Source organism: Phocoena phocoena, chromosome 5 (genome assembly GCF_963924675.1).
Source record: "Phocoena phocoena chromosome 5, mPhoPho1.1, whole genome shotgun sequence".
NCBI lineage: Eukaryota > Metazoa > Chordata > Mammalia > Artiodactyla > Phocoenidae > Phocoena > Phocoena phocoena.
The window spans coordinates 21,422,495-21,446,323 of record NC_089223.1 but is presented as its reverse complement, the minus strand read 5'-3'; the positions used below and the strand labels follow the sequence as shown (position 1 = coordinate 21,446,323).

The following is a 23,829-nucleotide window of genomic DNA, read 5'->3' as shown; positions in this document are numbered from 1 at the left end:
TTAATAAGCATGCACACACACACACAGAGGAATGATCTGCATCTGTAAAAAAATATGGAAGCTATGTATTAATATAAAAATAGATCTATGATACACTGTGAAGCTAAGAAAAACATATTGCAGTAAAGTATGAATTATTCCTATCCTTTCTAAGAACGGGGGTGAGGTGGGGATGGTAGCTTCTTTTCTGGCCTCATAATCAATTGTTCTTATCCAATAACATCTTAAATAGGTAATTAGTGGATGAGTTAAAGTCACAAAAATAAAAAAAAATTTCTGTATATTCTGATTTACTCTATAGGAACATGATTAAAGGATTAAATAAGAAAAGTATTATTTCATGAACATAAATGACTTAAATAAGGGATGAGGAAGATGGGAAGCGAGAAGTATTAACAGAAAGGCTTATAACAATTTCAACATGTTTTTATTTGCTCACAACATTCCAAACAAAATGACATCGCATTTCAACTATTGCTTTTACATAAGAAGTTAATTGCTTTATCCAAAGTAGACAAAAATCTATTTCTTTAAGTTGCCAACCAGCACTCTTTCCCCCAGGGAAAGCTACTGCTTAAATATTTTTTGAATACTTTGTTTAACAAAAACATAGACTCGCCCTATAACAGTAATGCAGTAGTTGGGTCTTACCTGCACTACATTTAACATTTTTCTTATCGAAAGCTGAAGTCAGGAAAAAAAAACCAAAAACAACTCACTCACGATTTTTCTCAGATTTTTACCAATTCCCTTAATCTTCATTAAAAAAAAAATTACTCTGTGGAGAGGTTCATAAATATGAAATGGAAACTAACCCTCCCCAGAAATTGGGTGGACCATTTATCCTGAGAAAATAGCTGCTGGTCCCCAATCATTAATTCAAGAAGGATAATAAACATTACTGCCCTCCAATTTCTTCTCTTCTGTGCCAAGATAACATGTAATCTCTTTTGCTCTGGCAATGAGCACTCCACTTTCACACTCATGTAATGCTTCTCTCCTTAGAGCAAATCTTTGACCAAGTTCTATTTCACTGAATGCAAAGGGGAGAAACAGCACATAAACAATTACAAACACTGGAATAAAAATGAAGAGTATATGTATTTCGCATAGAAAAATACATACAAATCCAAGTTGCTCTTAAAATAGAAAAAAATCAGGACGGGCATTTTTAAGAAAAAGATTCTGTTTTCTAAATTATAAATGGTGCCAGTAAGACACTAATTTTTATATCTAACTATATCACCATATTTATATATAGAAAGGGGTTGGTCTAGGTTCGCTGATATCCCTTGATTTCTCTCAATTCTTTAGAGATTGTCTTTCAGAACATATTTAAACTGCAACCATTTTAATTATATTTTTAGACTATTCTTATCACTGGTTCACTCTTCAATCTGGCATATACAAAAATTCATTTCAGCACTGATTCACTTTTTTGATGCTAAAACAAACAATTTTCCTGCTACTTCAATTCTATCACTACTTTGGTATTTTATTATTATAGAAACAGGTAAGATTCTAAATACGGATTTTCAGACTACCTAAAATTCTAACATACAAATGTTGAAAGCAAGGAAAAGTAGGAAGGCAGACACAATTATCATATTTTTCTTTTCATGTATGTCATTATCACATGAAAGTCAGAAGGCTCATGTTACATTCTAATTTACAACTGATGACACTTAGCTTGGCTTTCAAACTAGCAAACCTCAGAATCTGTTGGTGGCTTTTAGACCAATTTGCTACAGAATTATCTGAAATGGTTACAGATTATTTTAAGCAAAAACAGAACTATTCATTATACAAACAGAGGTGGACTTAAATAATATATTATTGAACAAAATTTCTAATAACATTTTAAAAACATTATTAAAAAGTTTGTTTTACTCCCTAGAAGGGGAAAAACTTAATTACTTGAAAAGTTTCCTCTTCCATACTTGAATCATTCTTTTATTAAGCATACAGACAAAGGTTTAAATCAGTTCAAGACCTCATCTGTTAAAAGATGAAAATATAAAGGTAAACATTTTCTAAAACTAAAAGACTAACAATTGCTTTCCATGTAATGGTAAACACCTTGATAAAATGAACTTTAATGGTTAATACCTGATCCTTATCTCACAGAGCTCTGGCTGGATGATAAAGCATAGAAAACATTTAAAGAAGTTAAGGTACTCCCAAGGTTGAGAAGTCTCCTATAAGAAACCAGTTTTAAGATTCCTATAATACTGAAAAGCGTTATGCCCCTATTATAATAAAATGAGCCCAATCTTTAAGTTTTATCTTGTTGAGAAAAGAATTTTAATGCATGCACTTTTAATGTATGTGCTAGACAACACTGCATCTGTTATTTTCCAATTGTTTATTTTTTTTAACCACTCTTCTCTTTGGCAAGTTTAAAGAGAGAGGTTTGTCAATAGACATAAACAAATACTTGAAAGTTTCAGGTCTTGCTATATATCACATAAAAGCCAGTCCTTAAACACTTGATATATACCATTTTAAAGCTGTGCTAACTATCCTCATGTTTTAGATTAAATCATGTGTTTAATAGGCTGCTTTCTGTAGGATTTAGGGAGAATCTGGTAATCAGATGAACCTATCGTTAAACTTTTAGTTTTGCGATGAGTACAAATGTCTAAAACACACAGAGAAGAAATCGTTCCTATTAGAATCTCATCACTATATAATCCTTGACAGCACTTGCTGCTCTCCTGAGATTTTCGGAGAATAAAGCTATACAAAAAGCACAGTCATCATCTTAGGCTACTTTAGAATCCCACAGACTGCTAACTCAATGAATACCCACGAAGTCCATACATCATTATCTAGAAACACTGTGGAGTCAAAGCAAAGAGAAGCAAGACTTAACAGTAAGTAAAATAAACCAACGATGTTTAACTGAGATGTTTAAAAGCTTTGTTTTTCTCTTGTTAAAACTCAAAGACAGCTTTATTGAAATAGCACCTGTTCTTTGAGTATAATCAAGATTTTCTTAGCAAATGCATCTCTTTTCATAAACATACATCCATAGAGAAGCTTCATGAAAGGCCCTCATACCAAGCACTAACTACAAGTTCTTCTCTCTAACTGATAAAAAGCAAATACTGAAGATGAGAAAATGTCTTTAAGCTTTAAAATTCCACTGTGATATTTCAGTGTGGTATTTAAAAACAAAAAAGCTAATCACTAATACTGTCATTCCCTCATTACCTATTACATGACATAATCAGAGAAACCGAAAAGGCCATAATTCTTCGTCTTCTCTGACTTATCTATATGCTCCTTTTGCTCCTATGAGGCAACGGTATGACGTGTGATTGAAATGCAAACAAAGAAAACCATGAAGAACGAATCTCTCTATTAATTAACCTACAAATAAAATAAGGCAAAGAAAATTAAAAAACAATCATTTCCAGACTAAAAAACAAAAAATCTTAGGAGCTCTGAAACGATACCAACTTGATAGCTACAATACATAAACATGAAAACTGGCTTTTACACATTTTAATCAATCAAGTTAATAAAAATACCTGATTTGTACTTTTACACTAAATGGGTTAAGTCCCAAGTTCCAAACTGTAGTTCACATGACTCTACAGAGGGGATCTTTGGAAGGATAAGGTACCTTTGGAGGACAGTGTATAAACAAGTGTAAACATACACTGATTGTCTACTAGCTTTCTTAAATAGAATTTCTGAAACATTTTGTAGGAAATTATATATAAGGAGTGTAAATGATCAGATAATTTCTATTACAACATATAAATTCTGTTGTGTGTGCAAAATGTGGTAGAAATAGAAGATACTACGGATGATTCATATTTTTAAAGTAAGTGATACATTACAATCCAGTAAGAGTCCTTTAATCTTTTCATGAAACTTCTCTCTGTACACGTTGAAATACATAATACTTTCTGGCTTTTCTTCAAACCAAAACTTGTCAAATTCATACACAAGATAACCTGCAGTTAAAAAGAAACCATAAATACAGTGCTCAATAGTGAAATCACATCCAACCATCTCATTTTAAAAGTATATCCTAATCCATATTAGGATTCAATGATCAGAAACCATCTTAAACTACTAGAAACCTGAGGAACTTTATAAGAAATATATTTGTATGTTCAAAATAAATATCAATTTCAATAAGATACTTAGAGTACATATACTCTTTGTTGCAAAAAAAATCAACAAAATGCCTCAAATTTAAGAGAGACTGTCAAAAGATACCTTGAGAATAGGAAGAAAAGGTTATCCCCAGAGACCCCTGAAACAGGAAAATAAAAGTACAAGAAAATGGATAAAGTATAGAAAAGCTGTTTTCTACTTGATTTATAAATCTAAGTTATTTCTGCTTTTTTCAATGAACTATCATATCAGCACCTCCCCTTTTAGAAAAGAATACATGAACTCGAAATAGGCTTAATATTTTTGTTTTTCAATATCCTTATTACAGTAGCCAAATTCACACTCAAAATGTTAAAAATATTTCAGATAGTGCTTCCCTGGCGGCGCAGTGGTTGGAAGTCCGCCTGCCGATGCAGGGGACACGGGTTCGTGCCCCGGTCCGGGAAGATCCCACGTGCCGCGGAGCAACTGGGCCCGTAAGCCATGGCCGCTGAGCCTGCGCGTCCGGAGCCTGTGCTCCACAACGGGAGAGGCCGCGGCAGTGAGAGGCCCGCGTACCGCAAAAAAAAAAAAAAAAAAAAAAATTCAGATAAATGTGTAAACAGACATATTTACAACAACAAAAAAATGCAAATTTAAAACCGCTCCTAAACCCTATTTAGATTCAACCAAATGTATCTATTTAATTATTTAACAAATGCTTCTATAGTCCTCGCCATGTGCTCATTCACTCTCATGGCAATCCTATGATGCAGTACTGTTATTCCCATTTTTCTGTAGAGGAAACAGAAGTGCAGAGAAGTTAAATGACTTGCCCAAATCACATAGTTTGCAGGTGGTCTCTATTATGTTGTAAATTAGACTTTGTTTCCACCAGAATCTCATTTCCCCTTCTGAAAAGCTATATTCAAGAAGGGATAGAAGTGACTTATTTCAGATAAATGGGGGCGGATAAACCCAGTGACTTTACATAAAAGGGTGGCTAGGCTATCATAATTGCCTAGTGTGAAATAAACGTAAATTCAATTTTAAAACATTAGTCATAAAGCAAACATTAACAGGTAAGAACCATGACATTTCAACATTGAAACAGCACTTCATAAGAAGGTCCACTGAAGAAAGATTTCAGATTAATCCCTTCATATATGATAAAACAGATTTTTGTCAACCAGGATATGGGATAAATCAAAGAACAAGGCCTCTTTGAGCAGACGGACACCATCTGCTTCCTGTTCCCAAAAGACAAGCTGAGAATAGTAATCTTGTAACTATTTTTAACTAATATTTTAAGTCTTTCTTTCATTCAAAATTTATTTTGTGTATACATTAGCACAAAAGTACATCTACAGAAATTACTCATCCATATATAAACTGAGTCTGTGTTCTCCAGCACCCTACCCCCAGTATCCTGACAGGGGTGTGCAATCAGAAACTTTGGAGATTAATGTTCTAGGTAGTATGAAAAGTCAGACATCCATCTAAATTTTATAGAATACAACTTGTTTTAGTATTTCTGGCTATCAGGTTTTAGCTGTTTACCATTCCTTTAAATTGCTTTCATTACCTATTCAAATGACTATATAGTCTAGAACAAACTGCTCAAGAGTAAAATACTAGAAATTTCTTGCTTCAGAGTGAGGTCATTATAATGTAAACTGGTGTCAGAAAAAGACTGACTCAAAAAGCTGAGACTGTAGTGGCTAAGTTGATTTAATGAGACATGAGGAAACTGCAAGATACCGAAATTCTAGGATGCTGGCAGGGCCGTACATGGCATAAGACTCCTAAAGCTTGCCATGAAGTGATGGAAAAGAGTTGTTTCCATAAAGCACTCCTATTGCCCTTTTGACTCTAGGAGTTTAGAACACCAGACTCAAGAGAAACACCATAAAAAATTTCTAAACTTAGAATTCCCTGTATGCTTCTACTGCCCCTAACCAAAGCTGCAGGGACACTTGAGGTTTTCCCATAGGGATTAAAAACAGGAGAACCACAGGAACAGGGATTAACTGTAAACTGGTATGAGGGATCTTACGGGGGTGACAAAAATGTTCTACAACTGGATTATGGTGATGGTTGTACAACTCAGTAAATGTACTAAAACTCATTGCATTGTACACTTAAAATAGGTAAATTTTATGGTATATAAATTATACCTCAATGAAGCTAGTCATAACTTTTTGGTTGTAAATTTGAGGAGTTATTTTTTTGAAACCACCAAACCAAAGGTCAGTGACTTCCCGGGATGACAGTGACTATGTGCTTACACGTTAGATGTACAAAAGGTGACAGCAGAGCTAAGGAGCTAAATTACCACTCACTGCTTCCGCCTTGCCCATGGAGAACCACAACAGCAAAATAGCAGGAGAGAAAAGGGGGAAAGGGGAGATGGACACAGATCACAGGGAAAGAAAAAATGTGAAACCTAATCTCTTTATATAGTTCTTTCTTTTAGATAGAAACTACTATCTTGGAACTGATTCGTACGAATGAATTGGGCTCAGTCCCCCAACCAAAAAAGGTAGGTATGTTTAAAAGATAAGGTTTCACATTATTTTCTAGTCAGAATACGCCCCTTCCTAGAAAAGCAGAACCTTAATTAAGATATGAAACTATTGGTAAAGGGTATGAAAATCAATTTTGAGGGGGAAACTTCTGCATAAAAGATGGATGTACGTACGTGTGTGTGTGTGTTTGCTTTAAATGTTTCAAGAAATTTGAAAAACATAAGCTTCATTGTTTTCCTGATGATCCACAGCTCCATGGATAGGACTGATAGAAACAAGGCAACTAAGAAGGTCCTATAACGACTTTTCCACCTCACATATTACTTTGATGCTCTTCCTGGTCAGGAGCCAAACAAGATGCTGGTGTTGAGGGCACTGGAAGCAACAGTATCCAAAGATGCTCCAGCTACCCCTCTGCAGGGGAAAACAATACTGCACAGAGGTCATTTTGTACTGCTTTCCTACCTGTCACTCTCCTGTATTTATTTAAATATGGTAAAACGCTTGATTGGGGGGAAGGAGTTTTTTGGTTGTTTCTTTTTATATTTGTTTTATGTTCAACGGCACCACTACACAAGCATCTATTTCATACAGAAAACAAATATCTGGAAGCAGTTAGCAAAGTCCCAGGAGTTTAGGCACTATGCTCAAAGTCAATGAGAGATTTAGGAGAGGAAATCAAATAAGACTGGTGGGGGGAAAAAACAGTTCCTCAGCAACAAGATGAAAGAAAATGACTAGATTTTCATTTTAAATAACTATACCTTCAATGTGGAGATTTGGAGGAGGGTCATCACTGAAAAACTAGGGAAAAGGCTATTACAGTAACGTAGTAACAAAGGACTGATGTCGTGCAGTTACAATGGGATAGGAAAAAGTAGACAAGTGCAAGAGAAATTTAAGAAGTAGACAAACCTGGAATTAGGGAGTAAGTAAACACGCGATGTTGTGGGAAAGAGACCTGATGACTCCTTCAAGAATGGAGTTGAAGAAGTTATGATTTGGACACTTATTATCTAAGTAGTTTCCTATATGCTAGTTTCCTATGTCCTATCTAAAGACACAAAAAGATCAAGAAAAAATGGAGTATGAAGCCAAGCTAGAGTTGAATTCTTTGCTTCTGAGCAATAGCTTCAGAAGATGGGTTCATTCAATTAAACCTTCAGCGTTCAACTATCACAATAAAAGTTAATGGAACAGCGGTGATATGACTGCTTTAGGAGCAGTTATTTAATACCCCAACCTAACACAAGAAAACCTGGCCTTGAAATAAAAGGTGTGTGTGTGTGTGTGTGTGTGTGTGTGTGTGTGAAAGGTTCCCTTAAATTTCCTTACAAGAGCAACCAAATGATCTGTCCTTGACTCAACGGCACTCACTAACCAGTATCCAGGAAGAAAAATTCACTTTATGGTTGACTGGAAAACAAATGTCTACAGAAAAACTGTGTAAATCCTACATTTGCATACATGTCAAAAATTGCCTCACTGAATTTTTTAAATCAGCAAATATATAAACTGAAGTACAAGATACTCTTGGATACCCATCTTCCATTATCTTCCTGTTTTTGAAAGATCCTAAATAGTAAAATGACAAGTATAAGTTACATATTTGAAAAAGGTATTATATGTAATACTTTCCTAAGGATTAAAAAATTCTCTTAGAAATTTCTACTTTTAACTCATTTCAATACTCACAATAAAACTGGTGAAAATGTTCCATTGTTGGTATACCAGGAACAAAGTTGTAGAGGTGAAACTTCAAAGCTTCACTCTTCAGCAAGCTATAAGCCATCTCTGTAAGATTGATTCCAACTATTGCATAAGAATACCTATGTCAGAAACATTACCAGTTATCCCAGCTAGCCAAAATAGCTCATAAAGTAAATTTTAAATTATGCAAGGAATTAGGAAAAAGTAACTTTGATCCATTTCCAACACTGTATTGATTTTACAAAAATTTCTACATATTAATTTTTGTTCTTTAGAGGCTGTTGATTTTCTGGATATTATCTAAGATATGAAAACAAAGCTCTGGCCACATGAATATCTAAAACCAAGATCATTTAAAAAAAAATTTAAAAGAGTACTACATACACCCTCATTGATTTCTAAAATATACTGAGTAATCTGATATTTTCTCCTCCATTATCAGGATATTTATTTTTATGATGTAATAGTGTTATAATGCTTTTTCAAAGATAGGTATCATTGGAATATAAAAATAATGATAAAGCTAATAATATGATGTCAACTTGCATTTCACTTCACAAGTTTCAAAGCTATTTCTCATTTTCTTATTCCCATTTCAAAGCCATTTCCTATATTCTTATTTTCAAATCTATCTCTCAGAAAATTTTTATAAGGTCCTTATGTCCATTTTATAGATAAACTATACCTTGTGATAAAAATATATTGAATTACATACAAAATTGGTTTATGATCTCATTTAGCCATAAAATAATATATCATGCAATATTCTTTATGAAGTTCTTATTAACTAGAATAATCTAATTTTTAAAAATACCCGGAAATACTTTCAATTCAAGAGCTTATGGTTTCTTTAACATATCCAGCTTACCCTAACTTTGGATGATTTGAACGCAAAAGAATCTGATGAGCTTCACTGGTATAATTTTCACTGAAATACCTGAAAAAGTTTAAGAAAAATAATGAAATGAACACATCATGCAAATTGAAGATATCCAGAAGCAATTTTAAAAGCTACTGTCAAAGTGACAGTCTTACTGCCAAAAGCATCCCAATCTCCATCTCAAGTCACTTCAGTGACTCCAAGATGCTTCTGAATCAAAACTTAATTCTGAGCTATCAGGCCTATCTAGTACAGGACATGGGCCCTTCGCTAGACTTTGAAGTATTTTGACAAATAAGTGATCTAACAAGAGACTTTTATCTATTTTAAAAGAAAATCTAGAGTTCTGATTATTTGTTTGTTCTAAATTTTCTATAAAGTAGTCACTGTGTACCTGTTAGGACACTTCCTTTCACCTGAGCTCATTCCTTCTGTTGCAACTTGAGTCTATATTGCTTAATGCCACTGTCAATGCAATCAGAAGAAAGTCAATAGCCTTCCTTTTGCACTAAAAAAAAAACGCTCCTTGATCGGTGGTGTAACTAAAATACTGGCCACAAAACAGAAGTATTAGCAGGTACAACAGAGAAATATATAAAGGTTCATAAATACTGTTGGCTTGTACTAATGCAACCTCTTCGAGTTCTTAAAGACAGGGACCAAATCTATTCAAACTTTGGATCACCCCATAATGCACCGATACTCATACACATATGATGACTGGCTGGATGTTTATGTAAGGATAAGAAGTAGAAGAAAAAATGGATTTCCATGGTTTATTTAAATTTTAGAAGGCACAGTCATTGACATTTTCATAAAGCATAGAAATTTCTAACCAAATGTCCCTCTATTTTTCCTTCTGCAAGTTAATACTACAGACTTCCATTTTTCTTCATTGGCTCTAATTTTCAACCCATTTAAACAGGGATTGTTAACTTAGAAGTTCATGAATGAATGATCATTCATGAACGAAGGGGGATCCATGAATCACTTTAAATTATTCATACATTTTCTGTGTGTACATTTTCTGGGGAGAGAATATACAAAACTTCCATTTGATTCTCAAAGGGATCTGTAAATCCCCAAACAGAAAAAAGTCCTGTTTTAGTGCAATGCTTTCTTTACATGTTCTAATTTTCTACTTTATCTAGAGGCAGGCTCTAAAATGCCCTTAGTAGACTATATTTCTTTTTTTTTGCATGATACTTAATACAATTCAGTATTATATTAGTATTTCAATAATCAAGCTACTTTTAAAATATTCAATCTGTAACACAGAGAAACTTTTAATTTCCTTGCTGAACCTACCTAGGAAACCCCTATGTAAACAGTATCTAAGGAAAATAAGCATCTATGTAATAAGGAGACCTATTCCTTACAATAATCTGCACTGACTTACTTCCCTTCTTTCCTTCCTTCCTTCTCCTTTCTTCCTTCCTGCCTTCTCTCCCTTCCTACATATATTTTTGGCCTTAGCTTGTATATTTTACCTTTCTGCTTCTCTTTCCTCATTTATTCAGATTTTTCCAGTCTCTCTTCAATTCATGTTCTGTAAAATATCCTTTTTATTTTATACCTGCCTGAGCATTCATTTACCTAAAACATCGTTATCTATCAAACTACCAGCTGTCCTTCAAAGCAACAAAATATTTCAAGAGATTTGATGACAAAGGCCAAGAAATTTTAAAAATTCATTACATAAAGGTATTTGAACAGCTTGCCTGCTTCCTGACTGTATCTTTATTTTGATCCTGAACAGTTATAGCTCCATACACAGGACAACAAACATAATTAGAGAGAAATTAGAGCTAATTTTATGTTTTCAAGCATCTCTAGTACATCAATGGCAATCAAATAATTAATATATCTGAATCTTGGTCATTTTTCAAATTAGTAGATACTAGCTCTAAATAAGAGTAAAAATATCTGCAAATCATTTAAAGGTCTATCAGAACTCCTTACCACAGTCTTGAATCAAATTCTATTAAATTATTTAAATTTTAAGCTAAATTAAATTATCTTCTGGCAAATGCTGAAAAATCTTGATTTCTGAGGAAATGAACCAAAAGAAAGGTTACTCAGCAAAAGTTAAGAAAGGAAGCATCAGAAGAATGTGTGTGTCTAATTAAGTTTCAATTATCTGTGTAGTTTATAAGTACCAAGAAAAAAGATGGTCTTTAAATGCTAAAAACAAAAGATCCATGTGTTCTGAACAATAATGAATTTTAAAATATTTCATAATTTTTCCAAGTGAAAACAAACTGCATTTATTCTAATTAAATTCCCCAAATGGAAGTTTCTGTTTATCAAAGTGGAAAATTGGCAATCTCATTTTCTGTAATTATTATTATTATTCAGACAACGGTGTTTTACCTTTGAAAAGTAGATGCATGGAAAACTTTCATGCTCATACAATTTAGGTACTACAGAAAATGAAATACTTTTGTAACTGGAAAAAATTGTAGATATTGAAGCCCTACTGTTATCTTCTATTTTCCCCCCAAACGGCCTTATCCATATTGACCTAGATATCTTTTCTGAATATTAACATAAATTAGCTCAGTTTCAGGACTAATTTTTCACAGTAACAATTATCCAAACTTTCTTAATGGTTAGCATTCCCATTCTAGGCATTTTATAGTCTATAAATCACAATTCAAGGACAGACCCAAACACTAGACTATCTTCATTTGCATATTCATATTAATCTTCCAGTTTACTTTCTAAAATAGTTTTGGCTATCAATTCTGATTTTAGTTACATATTTTGAGATTTCATACGTGTGCCCAAGCATAAATATTAAAGAAGAAAAACAAGAGACAGTTCATATAGGCTCTGAAAAGTCAGGGATTTAAATTACTTGTCACAGATGGCAAAGAAGTGTTTAGAGGCTTTATCATTATCTTATCTGGTTAAACCTCCTAAAATGAAGTCAGAGAGCCAAGAGAGAACAGGCAAGAGGATAAAGAGAGTAAGAAGAGAGTACACACAGTTCCCTAAAAGGTATCAGAAAGGCGGTTAGGAAGAGAAAGAAAGAGGCAAGTATTGGGAAGTAAAGAAATCACACACATGCACGCGTGTGCGCGCACACGCACACACACACACACACACACACACACACGGTATACGGCTTATGTATTCATATTGTTGCCAGCGTATTAGTAAATACCTTTAGCACAGCAGTTATTAAAATTCAGAGATAGAATAAAACTAGATTGATTCTCACTAAAATTTAATAAGACTAGAGATTACATGTAATTTCATTTAGAGAATTAAAGAGAGTTTATTTTCACTTACACAAGATTGATTAATCCAAGTATTCCCATGCCTCTGAAGTCTGTTTTGGGATCATCACCCTGGAAACCAATGTCAGCCCACTGCTTGGAGATTCTAGCCTTCAATTTTTTCGTGGGCATTAGAAGATTCCAAAGCTGTACAAACATGCTTCCATATTACAAATAATAGTGATGCTCTTAATTTACCAAGACATTTTTCTTCTCATAGCTGATATACTGGTAAGTCGATTGCTTTTAATTAAACAACTTTTGTAGACAAATCATAGGCTCAACAAAGACTATATTTAGAGAACTTTTCAATTAGCCTAAATAATGTAGCATACTTATTCCAATTTAAAAGACATACAAAGAACAGTAGACTTTGAAAAGGTAACAAATACACAGAAATCGAAAACAATGAGATGTCTTTACTTACTAATACATATATACCAGAATTAGTAAACTGCTTCCTTGAGAAGAACACAGTGCCAGGCACTTGGTCCTTGCCTCAAACACTATATACTTAAGTAGGCTCTATTCTAATGGCGGGTGATTATCCTTAATCAGAAGGAAAATAAGTCTGAGATAGGGAGGGGATCATGGAGAAATAACACTGATAGTATTAAAACCTATATGATCATTATTTTACAAATTTTCATAGTTTTAAAAGAAAAAGAATATGACTTGGTTGTAAGTAAATATATTCCTTAAGATTGAGGATTTAAGAATAGTTATCAAATATTGGATAGCAACAAACCAATTAGTGCAAAATAAAGTTTAAAAATGTATAATCAGTCATTTTCTAAATTCAACACCACAAGTCATCAGACAAAAGAGACTTACAAAAGTTGATAAGAAAGTTTGTGAGAATTTGCAAAACAGAAATACTTGCTTTTTTTTAAATTTTTCCCACTTCACTACCATTTCAGGCACTGCTGAGTAAAGGACTCCTAATGAAAGGAGTATCCTGTTACCTAGAATGAAATGTGAAGACTTTGTGACCTTACTGTAAGACAGGGTCAGCACTCTGGCCCTGAAGTGAATCCAATCATTAGACTGGGTTTTATCTGGTCCCTTCTCTCATTACTCACACATGCACCTGCTCACCTTAGCCTCTCTCCATGAGCTCAGCAAGGGTTGGATTATGCCAAGGATGAGGCCTCAGTGATGTGGTGAGAGACAAGGTAAGACCACTAAAACTCAAAATTCAGCATGCATAAATATCAAATTTCGGGGTTCCACCCCTGAAGATTCTGATTTCGTAGGCAAAGGTGGAACCTTGGATTCTCAATATTAAACACTGGTTAACTTTAGTGAAGGTGGCTCTTGGACTGTACTTAAAGAAACACAGATCTCCTTAGCCCCTTACCCTGCTGAGCATGTGTGAGGCTGGGTGATTCACTGCCAGCAACTGGCTCTTCACCTCTGAATGAGTTTCATGATGAATCACCAAGTTGAAAATTCCCTTGACTCAAATGCTAGGACTTGGGTCTTATCCCTTCTCTAAAGGGAAGGTATTGTGTAGAGAGGGTCTGAAGTTAAGGGAATAATGACGACGAGGAAGCTATAAAGAGGTCAACCCTTAGTGAGTGCCAGGCACTGTGCTAACACTTGAAACATAAAAATTCAACCCGCAGCAACAGTCTTTTGAGTAGTTTTATTATCCTCACTGACAAAATCAAGTTTTATTTTTAAAATTAGGTGAAGTGTATATTTATCTCCTCCTGAAAACAAGTTTTGTTGTTTTTAAACTTGTCTCTTACTGTTACTTGAATACTCTGTTTCTTTCCACTGCACTTTTAGTTTATAACAAACTCCTAACACCAGGTGCCATGTGCTATTTTCCCTAACTATAACCATTTAAAAATATAATTAGAATAGGTGAAGTGGATGGGCAGCTGATTCAGCTCTATTTCAGAATTGATCTTTCTAAAGCAAATGACTTCACCTCCTCTAGGCCTTAGAACTAACCTCATCCCTACAATAAAGGTACTAGATCAGATGATCTGGAAAGCTTACTCCAGGCCTGATATTCTGGAACTTCAGCATCTCATTGGCCTCATGCATTTTTACTTCAGAAATAAGAAATAGGAAGGTCCTAAGTAAATTTCTTTACTCTCTTAATTTTTAAATCTATTGTGGCAATATTTGGCACATTTCATAAATCCCAAAAGATCTGACATAATAATCTGAAAAGGGACATCTATGTTCATAATTCAAGAGTAAGCTGAAAAAATGCCTAATTTATGTGAGGATTTATATAAAAAGTAGGAAAAAATCTGAAGCTTGTGGACTCATACTTCTCAGTTGAAAAGATCTCCCTTTATAAGTTTATAATTTATTTCAGAATTAAAAGCATTAAAATAAAATTTGAATCTATTTCATTGATGCCTATCAGGAAATTATAAAAATAGTTAACTAAAAATCTTTCACCAATATAATAAAATTCTCTGAGAGGCAAAGAAATCAGATGGCTGTGTAAGCCTCCAGATTCTCCACACAGGCCTTACTGGCTCAAGCCTGATTTATTTTCCAGTGTAACTCCAAATACAGAACACCAAAACTTACCTTGAGAAGCAGCTTTTCATGTTGCAGGTTATCAGAATCATATGGTTTTTTTCTCACACTTTCTACATCCAAGTAGAGCTGTTTATAACCAGATATCTGTAGTAAGCATGCCTTCATACAGATTTTAAAACTGAAAATGATAAAAGTTATTATTTTTAAAAAATCGTACCTTCTTATCACAATAAAGTAATGCCTTCCATAGCTTGTGGTTCATATGTCTATTTAGAAAGCATTCCCTAGCTTTTGATTTAATACAAGAAGCATCAAGAGCCTCTGTAAACACAAAACATTATACAAAGTATCATGCAAGATGTGATAGAACAGGGCCTACAAAGAGGGCAAGACAGGTAGGAAAGGCAAACTTCCAAAACTGTAAACTTTGTAAATCCTTGATTCGTTCACTTCTTTCCATGTTTTCTCTGGGCAATCTCATGTGTTCCCCAATCTTTACTGTGAGACACTACCAGCAGACCTAATTTTCTAAGGGTACAGCAACACACAAGGCCGTGACAGGTTCTCCCCGTGCTTCCAAACACAACAGCTCATCCTCCCTGAAGAAGTATGCTCTTTCTCAACTCTAAATCCATTAGTGGAATCACTAAGCACTAGTTCCCCAAGCTAGAACGCTCCAAGTTCTGACCTTCCTCTCCATCAATAATACATCAAAAGGTCCCTGAGCCCTTATCCTTTCTAGCTCTGAAATGTCCCTCAAAGCCCTCATCATATATATCCATTTACCCCGGTGTATTTATGGCGTCATCATCTCTTGCCTGAATGACTCAGTTTCCTGACTGTTCTGTCTTTATTCCTTCTACCAGCCTCCCACTTCTTCAAGTTTACCCTTCATCTTCCTAAAATACGTATCTGATAATGTAGCTTGTTTGCTTAAAAAAAAAAAAATCAGAGGACAATATCTAAATCTCTCAGTGTGGCATGCGAGCCTCCTTGCAATATATCTCTGATCTTACACTCCACTCACTTCTCCAACCTCTGCTCTGCGCCTATTCAACGCTCCAGCTACAGAGGACTGCCTGTCATTCCCAGATACTCAAGGACTCTGTGTCTTGTTGGCACCTTCCTCTGCACGGAATGTCCTCCCCTACCCATTCAACAAGGTCCAGCTCAAACGTTACCTCTTCTGTGGACTTATCGTCACAGTTCTCTCCTGTACCCTCCCCTGCTTCATCCCAAATAAATTACTCCTTCCTCAATATTTACAAAGAAAATACCAAATGAAGAAAAGCTTGCTAAATATTTACTATCTCAATATACTTGTGCTGGGAAGACAGAAATGTATAAGTCAAGTCCTCTTATGGAACTCAGAATTTATTTGGGGAAGAACAAGAGCAAACCAATGACTACAGTACAATGGGTTAAATGTATGATAGAGGACCTTCCTGGAGGAGGACAGAAGAACTGAATTTTGAAGGACAAGAAGGACACAGGAGTCATTATTTAAATTTGGGAAAGTAATGGTAAGTTACCTTAGAGAAGGCAGATGATAAACTGGCAATAGTACTGGACTGGGAACCCAGAGATATAGGTTTTAGTCCTGCTTCCATCACTCACCTCTCTGGACCTCACTTCCTCATCTAGTGAAGTGAAAGGGTTGAATTAGATGATCTCCACAAACCCTTCAGCTCTAACGTTTCACAACTGTGTGAGATCTCCAGCCTCACAGCATGTAAGCATACGATAAATGAGAACACCGTAAAAACACATACCTGGCATCCTTCTCGGGGTTAATATTCTTTTCCTTCATTATGTCTACTACACATCTGTCCACTTCACTCTGAACAACAAGTGTCGCTTTCTGTAAGACCTATTTGTGTGAAACAAAGCTGAATGAGAAAAATCCCCTATGGCTGAAAAAGAACAGTATGTTTTGAGGTATTTAGTCAGCTTCATAATGCGTGTATTAAGATGCAAAACCAAATGAAACCGAATTTGTTTCAAATTTTCAGTAGGGCTAAAATCATACATACATAAAATAGAAGAAAAGCAGCATGATGTATTAGATGACGTCTTCCTTAACTGAGAATCAAGAGATTCTAAGCCAATGAGTTCTTAGCAAATAAGCTCCCACCATAGTATGCTTATGAAGCAAATACTTTTTATAAAATTCTAAAATTACATAATAAAAATATATGTACAAAAATTTTAATGCAGAAGGAAAAAAGTTTAAATTTTAAATGCAGACGAGCAAAAAGAAGAAAAGTCAAATAATCTTGTCAATCCTACCACCAGAGATAGCCACTGGTAACAGATGAGCAGATATCCTTCCAGTCTTTTTTCTATGCATATAAAACAGATTTCTTAAATAATATGTCTTATAAATGTCCACTGGATCCTTCCTCTCAAGAAATAAGCAAGTTCGGGCCTTCTTTATCCTTAGAAGGTTTCTTTAACTCTTATCCCTCTTTAATTGCTTTAGCATCCTACTATCAAAATTCCATCTGATACTCCTTATACTCCAGACAAAATAATCTAATCATACTTGGAGTTATGCTTCTGCATATCCTGGGCCTTTCTTCTGGATTGATCCTTTTTCCCAATCTCTAGACATATCAATTCTTCCCATTGCTAAGCTAGCTCACATACCGATCCAGGAAGCCTTCCCTGATTCTATTCAAGTGGAAGTAACCTCTCCTCTCTTGGAATCCGCATAATAATGTACCTGTAACCTTTCTATGACTCTTATCACTTTCTATAGTATAGTTATTTTTATATATTAAGTGGAAAATTCTCTGAGGACAGAGACTGTATCTAACTCATTTTTTCATATCCTGTATAGAAGAGATAACAGACATATAATTATCGAACGGAGATATTTGACAGATGAAAACCTTAAGAAAGGCAACTGTTTCAGTAAAAGTCATGTACAGCTATCCATTACTATTCTTTAAATTGAGGTTAATTTAAATACAATGAAAGGAATGGATGTTACATATTCAGTTTGACCAGTTTTGACAAATGCATATACCCAAATAATCCACATCCCTACCAAAATATAGAATATTTCCATCACTGCAGAAAGTGCCCTCATGCCCCTTCCCAATCAATCCCTCCCCCAACAAGCACCCACTGTTCTGCTTTCTATCACCATAACTTTGTGGTGTGCACATAAATGGAATCATAAAGTATGTACTCTTCTGTCTGCCTTCTTTTGCTCAGTAACGTCTCTAGAATTCATCCACGTTCTTGCTTCCGTCAGTAACTTGTTCCTTCCAATTGTTGAGCAGTATTCCATTGTATGAATACACCTCAATTGTTTACTCATTCTCCCGGTGATGGGTATTTGCATTGCTTCCAATTTTAGACTACTATGAATAATATTTTTTATCTTTGTGAAGTGACTATTAGAGGCTCTTGTCCTTTTAAAAATTGTGTTGTCTTTTTATTACTGAGCTCTAAAAGTTCTTTACGAGATATAAGTCCCTAATCAAATATATGTGCTGCAAATATTTTGTCTTGTCAATTCATTTCTTAAAGGTGTCTCTGATAAGTAGTTTTTATTTTGATGCAGTCTAATTTTTCTATTTAAATGGTAACGCTGTGTCCTCTCTAAAAGACATTTTTGCTTAACCCATGGTAGAAGATGTATATTCTCCTATGCTTTCTTTCTTTTTTTTTTTTTTATCCCGGTACGCGGGCCTCTCACTGTTGTGGCCTCTCCCGGTGCGGAGCACAGGCTCCGGAAGCGCAGGCTCAGCGGCCTAGCCACTCCGCGGCATGTGGGATCTTCCCAGACCGGAGCATGAACCCGTGTCCCCCTGCATCGGCAGGCGGACTCTCAACCACTGCGCCACCAGGGAAGCCCTCTCCTATGCTTTCTTTGAGAAGCCTTAACGTTTTGGTTTAAACATAGCTCTAAAGTCCATATCAAATTAATTTTCACATGTAGAGGGAGATAGGAGCCTCCCCTCCCCCAATTTGGATATCCAGTTGTTCCAGCACTATTTATTGGTTTTCCAATACTTTCCTGTCCTCACTGAATTGCTTTAGCATCCTTGTTAAAAAATTATGTATGGTCTATTTCTGTTCTCTCATCTGTTATATTTATCTATTTGCCTAGAAAGTCTTTAAGTCAGTATAAATCTTCTAACTTGGTTCTTTTAGAAGATTATCTGGGCCATACTAGTTTCCTTAAAATTCTGTATAAACTTTAAATGAGCTTGCCACTCCCTTCACAAAAAGCTTGCTGAGGGCTTCCCTGGTGGCGCAGTGGTTGGGAGTCCGCCTGCTGATGCAGGGGACGCGGGTTCGTGCCCGGTCTGGGAAGATCCCACGTGCCGCGGAGCGGCTGGGCCTGTGAGCCATGGCCGCTGAGCCTGCCCGTCTGGAGCCTGTGCTCCGCAACGGAAGAGGCCACAACAGTGAGAGGCCCACATACCACAAAAAAAAAAAAAAAAAAAAAAAGCTTGCTGGGATTTTGATTGGAATTGCATTGAATCCATAGGTCGGTTTGGGGATCAGCATCTTAAGAATACTGACTCTTCCAATTGATGAACACAGTATATCTTTCCATTTTAAGTTTTCTCAGGAAAAGGAGTCGTAACGCGGACATCTTGCATAGCTTTCGTTATATTTATCCCTGAGTATTTTACGTTTCTGGATGCTACTGTAAGTGGAACTGTTTTTTTGTTTTCAGTTTTTTGTTTTCTAAAAGTTTGCTCTTAACATATGGGGACATACTGTGTCCTACGACATTGCTAAATTCATTTATCAATAATGCTGGTTAATTTTATAGATTTCTTAGGATTTTCTATACTCACAAACTATGTCATCTGTTAATAAAGACAGTTTCTTTTCAATCATTATGTCTTAGATTTCTTTTCCTTCCCTTACTACACTGCCTAGGACCTTTAGCACAATGCCAAATAAAAGGAGAGTAAACATCCTTGCCTTGTTCCCAACTGAGTGTGGAGAGCATTCAATAATTCAGTGTTGTATACCTATCATGCTAGCTGCAGGGTTTTCATAGATGGCCTTTAATAGGAGGAGGAAGTTCCTTTTACTCCTAGTTAGTTGAGTGTTTCTGACCATGAATGGGTATTGAGCTCTGCCAAAACAGTTTTACAGTATCTACTCAAATGATCTTCTTTTTCTAATTTACTTTGTTAATGTGGTAAGTTACATTCATTGATTTTGAAAATGTAGTCATGACATATTATTCTTTTTATATATTACTGGGATCAATTTGCTAATGAAGAATTTTTCTATCTATATTAAGGAAGGATATTGGTTTGTAATTTTCATTTATACAGTGTCCTTGTCTGGTTTTAATATCAGGATTATACTGGCCTCATAAAATGTTTCTTTCTACTCGATTTTCTAGGAGCTTATGTAATAGCAGTATTATTTTTTCTTCTTAAACGTTTGATAAGAGTTCACTAGTGAAGCTAATATTGGAAGATTTTTTGGTGCAAAATGTTTAAATTACAGATTCCATTTATTAGGTATACGGCTATTTCAATTGTTTTATTTCTTTGTGTTAGTTTTGCTAAACTGTGTTTTTCAAGCACTTTGTCTCTTTCATCTAAGCTATAGACTTCATTCGCATCAAGTTGTCCATAGCACCTCCTTATACTTTAGTGACTACAGGCTGTGGTGATGCCCCCTCTATCATTCCTGATATGGGCAATTTGGGCTTTCTCTCTTTCTTGATCAGTGTTCCTAGAGGGCTATTAACATTACTAATTTTTTCAAAGAATCAACTTTTGAGCTTGGTGGTATTTCCTATTTTTATCTGTTTACTATTTTGTTAATTGTTTCTTATTTTCATTATATCCTTTCTTTTATTTATTTTGGGTTTAATTTTCTCTCTTCTAGTTTCTTAAGGTATAAGCATAGCTCACTGATTTCAGGCCTTTAAAAACTGCTTTGGGTGTACTCCACAAATTGATATGTTGTGTTTTCATTACCATTCACTTCAATTCTCTTTCTAAATTTCCCTTGTGAGTACTTCTGTGATCCATGGGTTACTCAGATTCTTAATTTCCAGATATTTGGGGATTTTCTAGATGTTATATTTTTCTTATTTCTTTTTTTAAAAAATTAATTTATTTTATTAATTTATTTTTTTGGCTGCTTTGGGTCTTCGTTGCTGCGCGCGGGCTTTCTCTAGTTGTGGCACGTGGGGGCTACTCTTCGTTGTGGTGCATGGGCTTCTCATTGCAGTGGCTTCTCTTGTTGCAGAGCACAGACTCTAGGCCCGTGGGCTCCAGTAGTTGTGGCACGTGGGCTCCAGTAGTTGTGGCAAGTGGGCACAGTAGTTGTGGCTAGCGGGCTCTAGAGCACAGGCTCAGTAATTGTGGCACACGGGCTTAGCTGCTCCGTGGCATGTGAGATCTTCCCAGACCAGAGACTGAACCTGTGTCCCCTGCTTTGGCAGTTGGATTCTTAACCACTGCACCACCAGGGAAGTCCTCTTATTTCTAACTTAATGCTGTTGGAGACAGAAAACATACTCTGTATGCATTCAGCCCTCTGAAACTTACTGAGACTTAAAAGACCCAGTATATATCTATATGACTGTTCCATGTGTACTTGGGAATATGTATTTTGCATTTGTTGGGTGTAGCACTCTATAAATGTCAATTAGGTCAAGATGGTTAATCGTATTGTTCAAATTGTATAGAGCCTTCCGATTTTTTTTTTCTTGTTGTACTATCGTTTATTGAGAGAATGCAGTAAAGTTTCCAGCTGCAATTGTGGGTTCATATATTTCTCCGTCTAGCTGTGTCTATTTTGGCTTCAAGTATTTGGCAGCTTTGTTAATAAGTGTATACACATTTAATACTGTTATGTTTTCTTGATAAATTAGCCATTTTATCATTACCAAAAAAAAAAAAAAGATTTAGTCTCCAATAATATTCCAGGTTTATATTTTCTAAAAGAAAGCCACAAAAGCTTTTTTATGCTTATTGTTTGCACGGTATACGCTTTTACTTTCTATTTGTTTGTGACTTTATGTTTCGAGTATGCTTCTTGAAATAACATTCAGTTAGTTGGGTCTTGCTTTTTTATCCATCTGTCAATCTCTGTCTTATTCTCTAAACTTTTGGTAGATCTTTGGTTCCTAATCAAAAACAAAATAACAGCTGGATAGAGGAGAAATATAACCCATTACATTTTCTAAGTTCTCATGTATCCCAACATTGTCTAAGTTCTCATGGAGCTCATGAAGGTATATTCAATACTGGAATATACAGGACTTAAAGAATTTCTTAGGTCAGCAATTCTAAAACTTTCTCTTTTAACCTAAAACTACATAAGTATACAAAGACCCTTTTCCCCATGATGTTTACTTTAGAGCTAAAGAAAAAGTAGGTGATAATAAACAACAAGAAAGCAACATATACAAATCACTTATATGTTTTGTAAGAAAATAATATATGCTTATGCATATGATTTTATTACAAAATAACATTCAATAAACATAAAAGTAATCTAGTCTTTTTTTATTATACCTACCTTGATGGTAAGTTATAAATTATATGACTAGCCAAATTATATTTATAGCCAACAAACATCAACAATGAGTTTCACCATGCAAGTAAATCTGGGGAAATTATATATACATTTGTGTTAGTGTAACCACAGAGTGTGAATGTTTCATTTTTGAACCACAATGCCTATGTGGTTATATACTTAAAGTCTAATTTTGGAAAATTAGAGACCAAAAAATATGCAAATGTGCATTACTATACCATCAATGCACAGACAAGTAAACTGATGCTATAAAACTAATTTATCATTCAATAGCTAGAATGTTATCATTACTATTTAAGAGCTAAGACAGCAGCTCTAACCAAACAACAGCCAATCAAAAACATGACTAGACTGACAAAGTGTTCTTTCCCTAAATTTCAAAATTTTCAAATACCCATATATGCATAAGTACAGTGGAGCTCTGCAACATTACCATACATTGAATAGCAGCCAGACCTCTTAGCAGAATACTGAACTAGACTCCTCAAGTTCTAAAAAGGTTTTCATTTTCATTTATAAATCCCAAAGTTTTAGTAATCCTTAATATATAATTGATAAGTGGTTGGTCCTAATGTAAAATACAAGCAAACAAGACTCAATTTTTAACAATCAAGGAAAGAATTTCCACTACAGAACAATTCACAACCCAATAGGACCACACTATCACTGCTTCAGGGAACTGGCCTTAATAGATTAAAATCACTTTTATTCACAGCAATCATTGGTTAATGTTAAGTATTTAAATAACTAAGTTTTCATGCATATTTTAAACTTCTAAAAATTTTGTAGTGTATGTTGGTTTAATCCCATCATCACTAACATAATATTAGTGATACCTATCAGGTACTGGGTATTCTCTTAGGCTGCTTTCATTATAATAATATTTCTAATCCTGAAACAACCATGTGGATATTAATACCTCCTTTGACAATGAGAAAATGAGTAACTTGCACAAACAACTAGAAAGTGGTACAATCAGAATCTGAACTCAGATTTTTTTCATAGGAATATAAAAGTAGAGCGGGTTAATAGAAATATCACAAAATCAGAATTCAATTTTACTCTACAAAGTAAATGAAATATACAAATGAGACACAATACACACCATAAATTGTATATTTAAACCGATGTGACTTCCTCCATTAGCTTATTGACAAGTTTACCTTAGATTTAAAACAGCAAGAAAGCAAAGCTCCTGTGATTTAATTCCGTAAGTATTTAACTACCCATTTGTTGACTATTCCTTTTTAGTATGCCCTCC

The 23,829-nt window shown here is 34.9% G+C and overlaps 1 protein-coding gene across 1 annotated transcript in view; it reads right to left on the bottom strand.

The window, feature by feature from the left end:
* Positions 1 to 410: 410 nt before the first annotated feature.
* ELMOD2 (ELMO domain containing 2) overlaps positions 411 to 23,829 on the bottom strand; it is a 28,983-nt gene continuing 5,564 nt past the window's right edge. Inside the window, exons 4-9 of the mRNA XM_065877895.1 lie at positions 16,799 to 16,896; positions 15,075 to 15,204; positions 12,529 to 12,662; positions 9,220 to 9,288; positions 8,337 to 8,470; positions 411 to 3,968 (exon numbers count right to left, since the gene is read on the bottom strand). Of these exons, the coding sequence (XP_065733967.1) occupies positions 3,823 to 3,968; positions 8,337 to 8,470; positions 9,220 to 9,288; positions 12,529 to 12,662; positions 15,075 to 15,204; positions 16,799 to 16,896 (711 nt within the window). The 3' untranslated portion in view covers positions 411 to 3,822. The remainder of the gene's footprint in view (positions 3,969 to 8,336; positions 8,471 to 9,219; positions 9,289 to 12,528; positions 12,663 to 15,074; positions 15,205 to 16,798; positions 16,897 to 23,829) is intronic.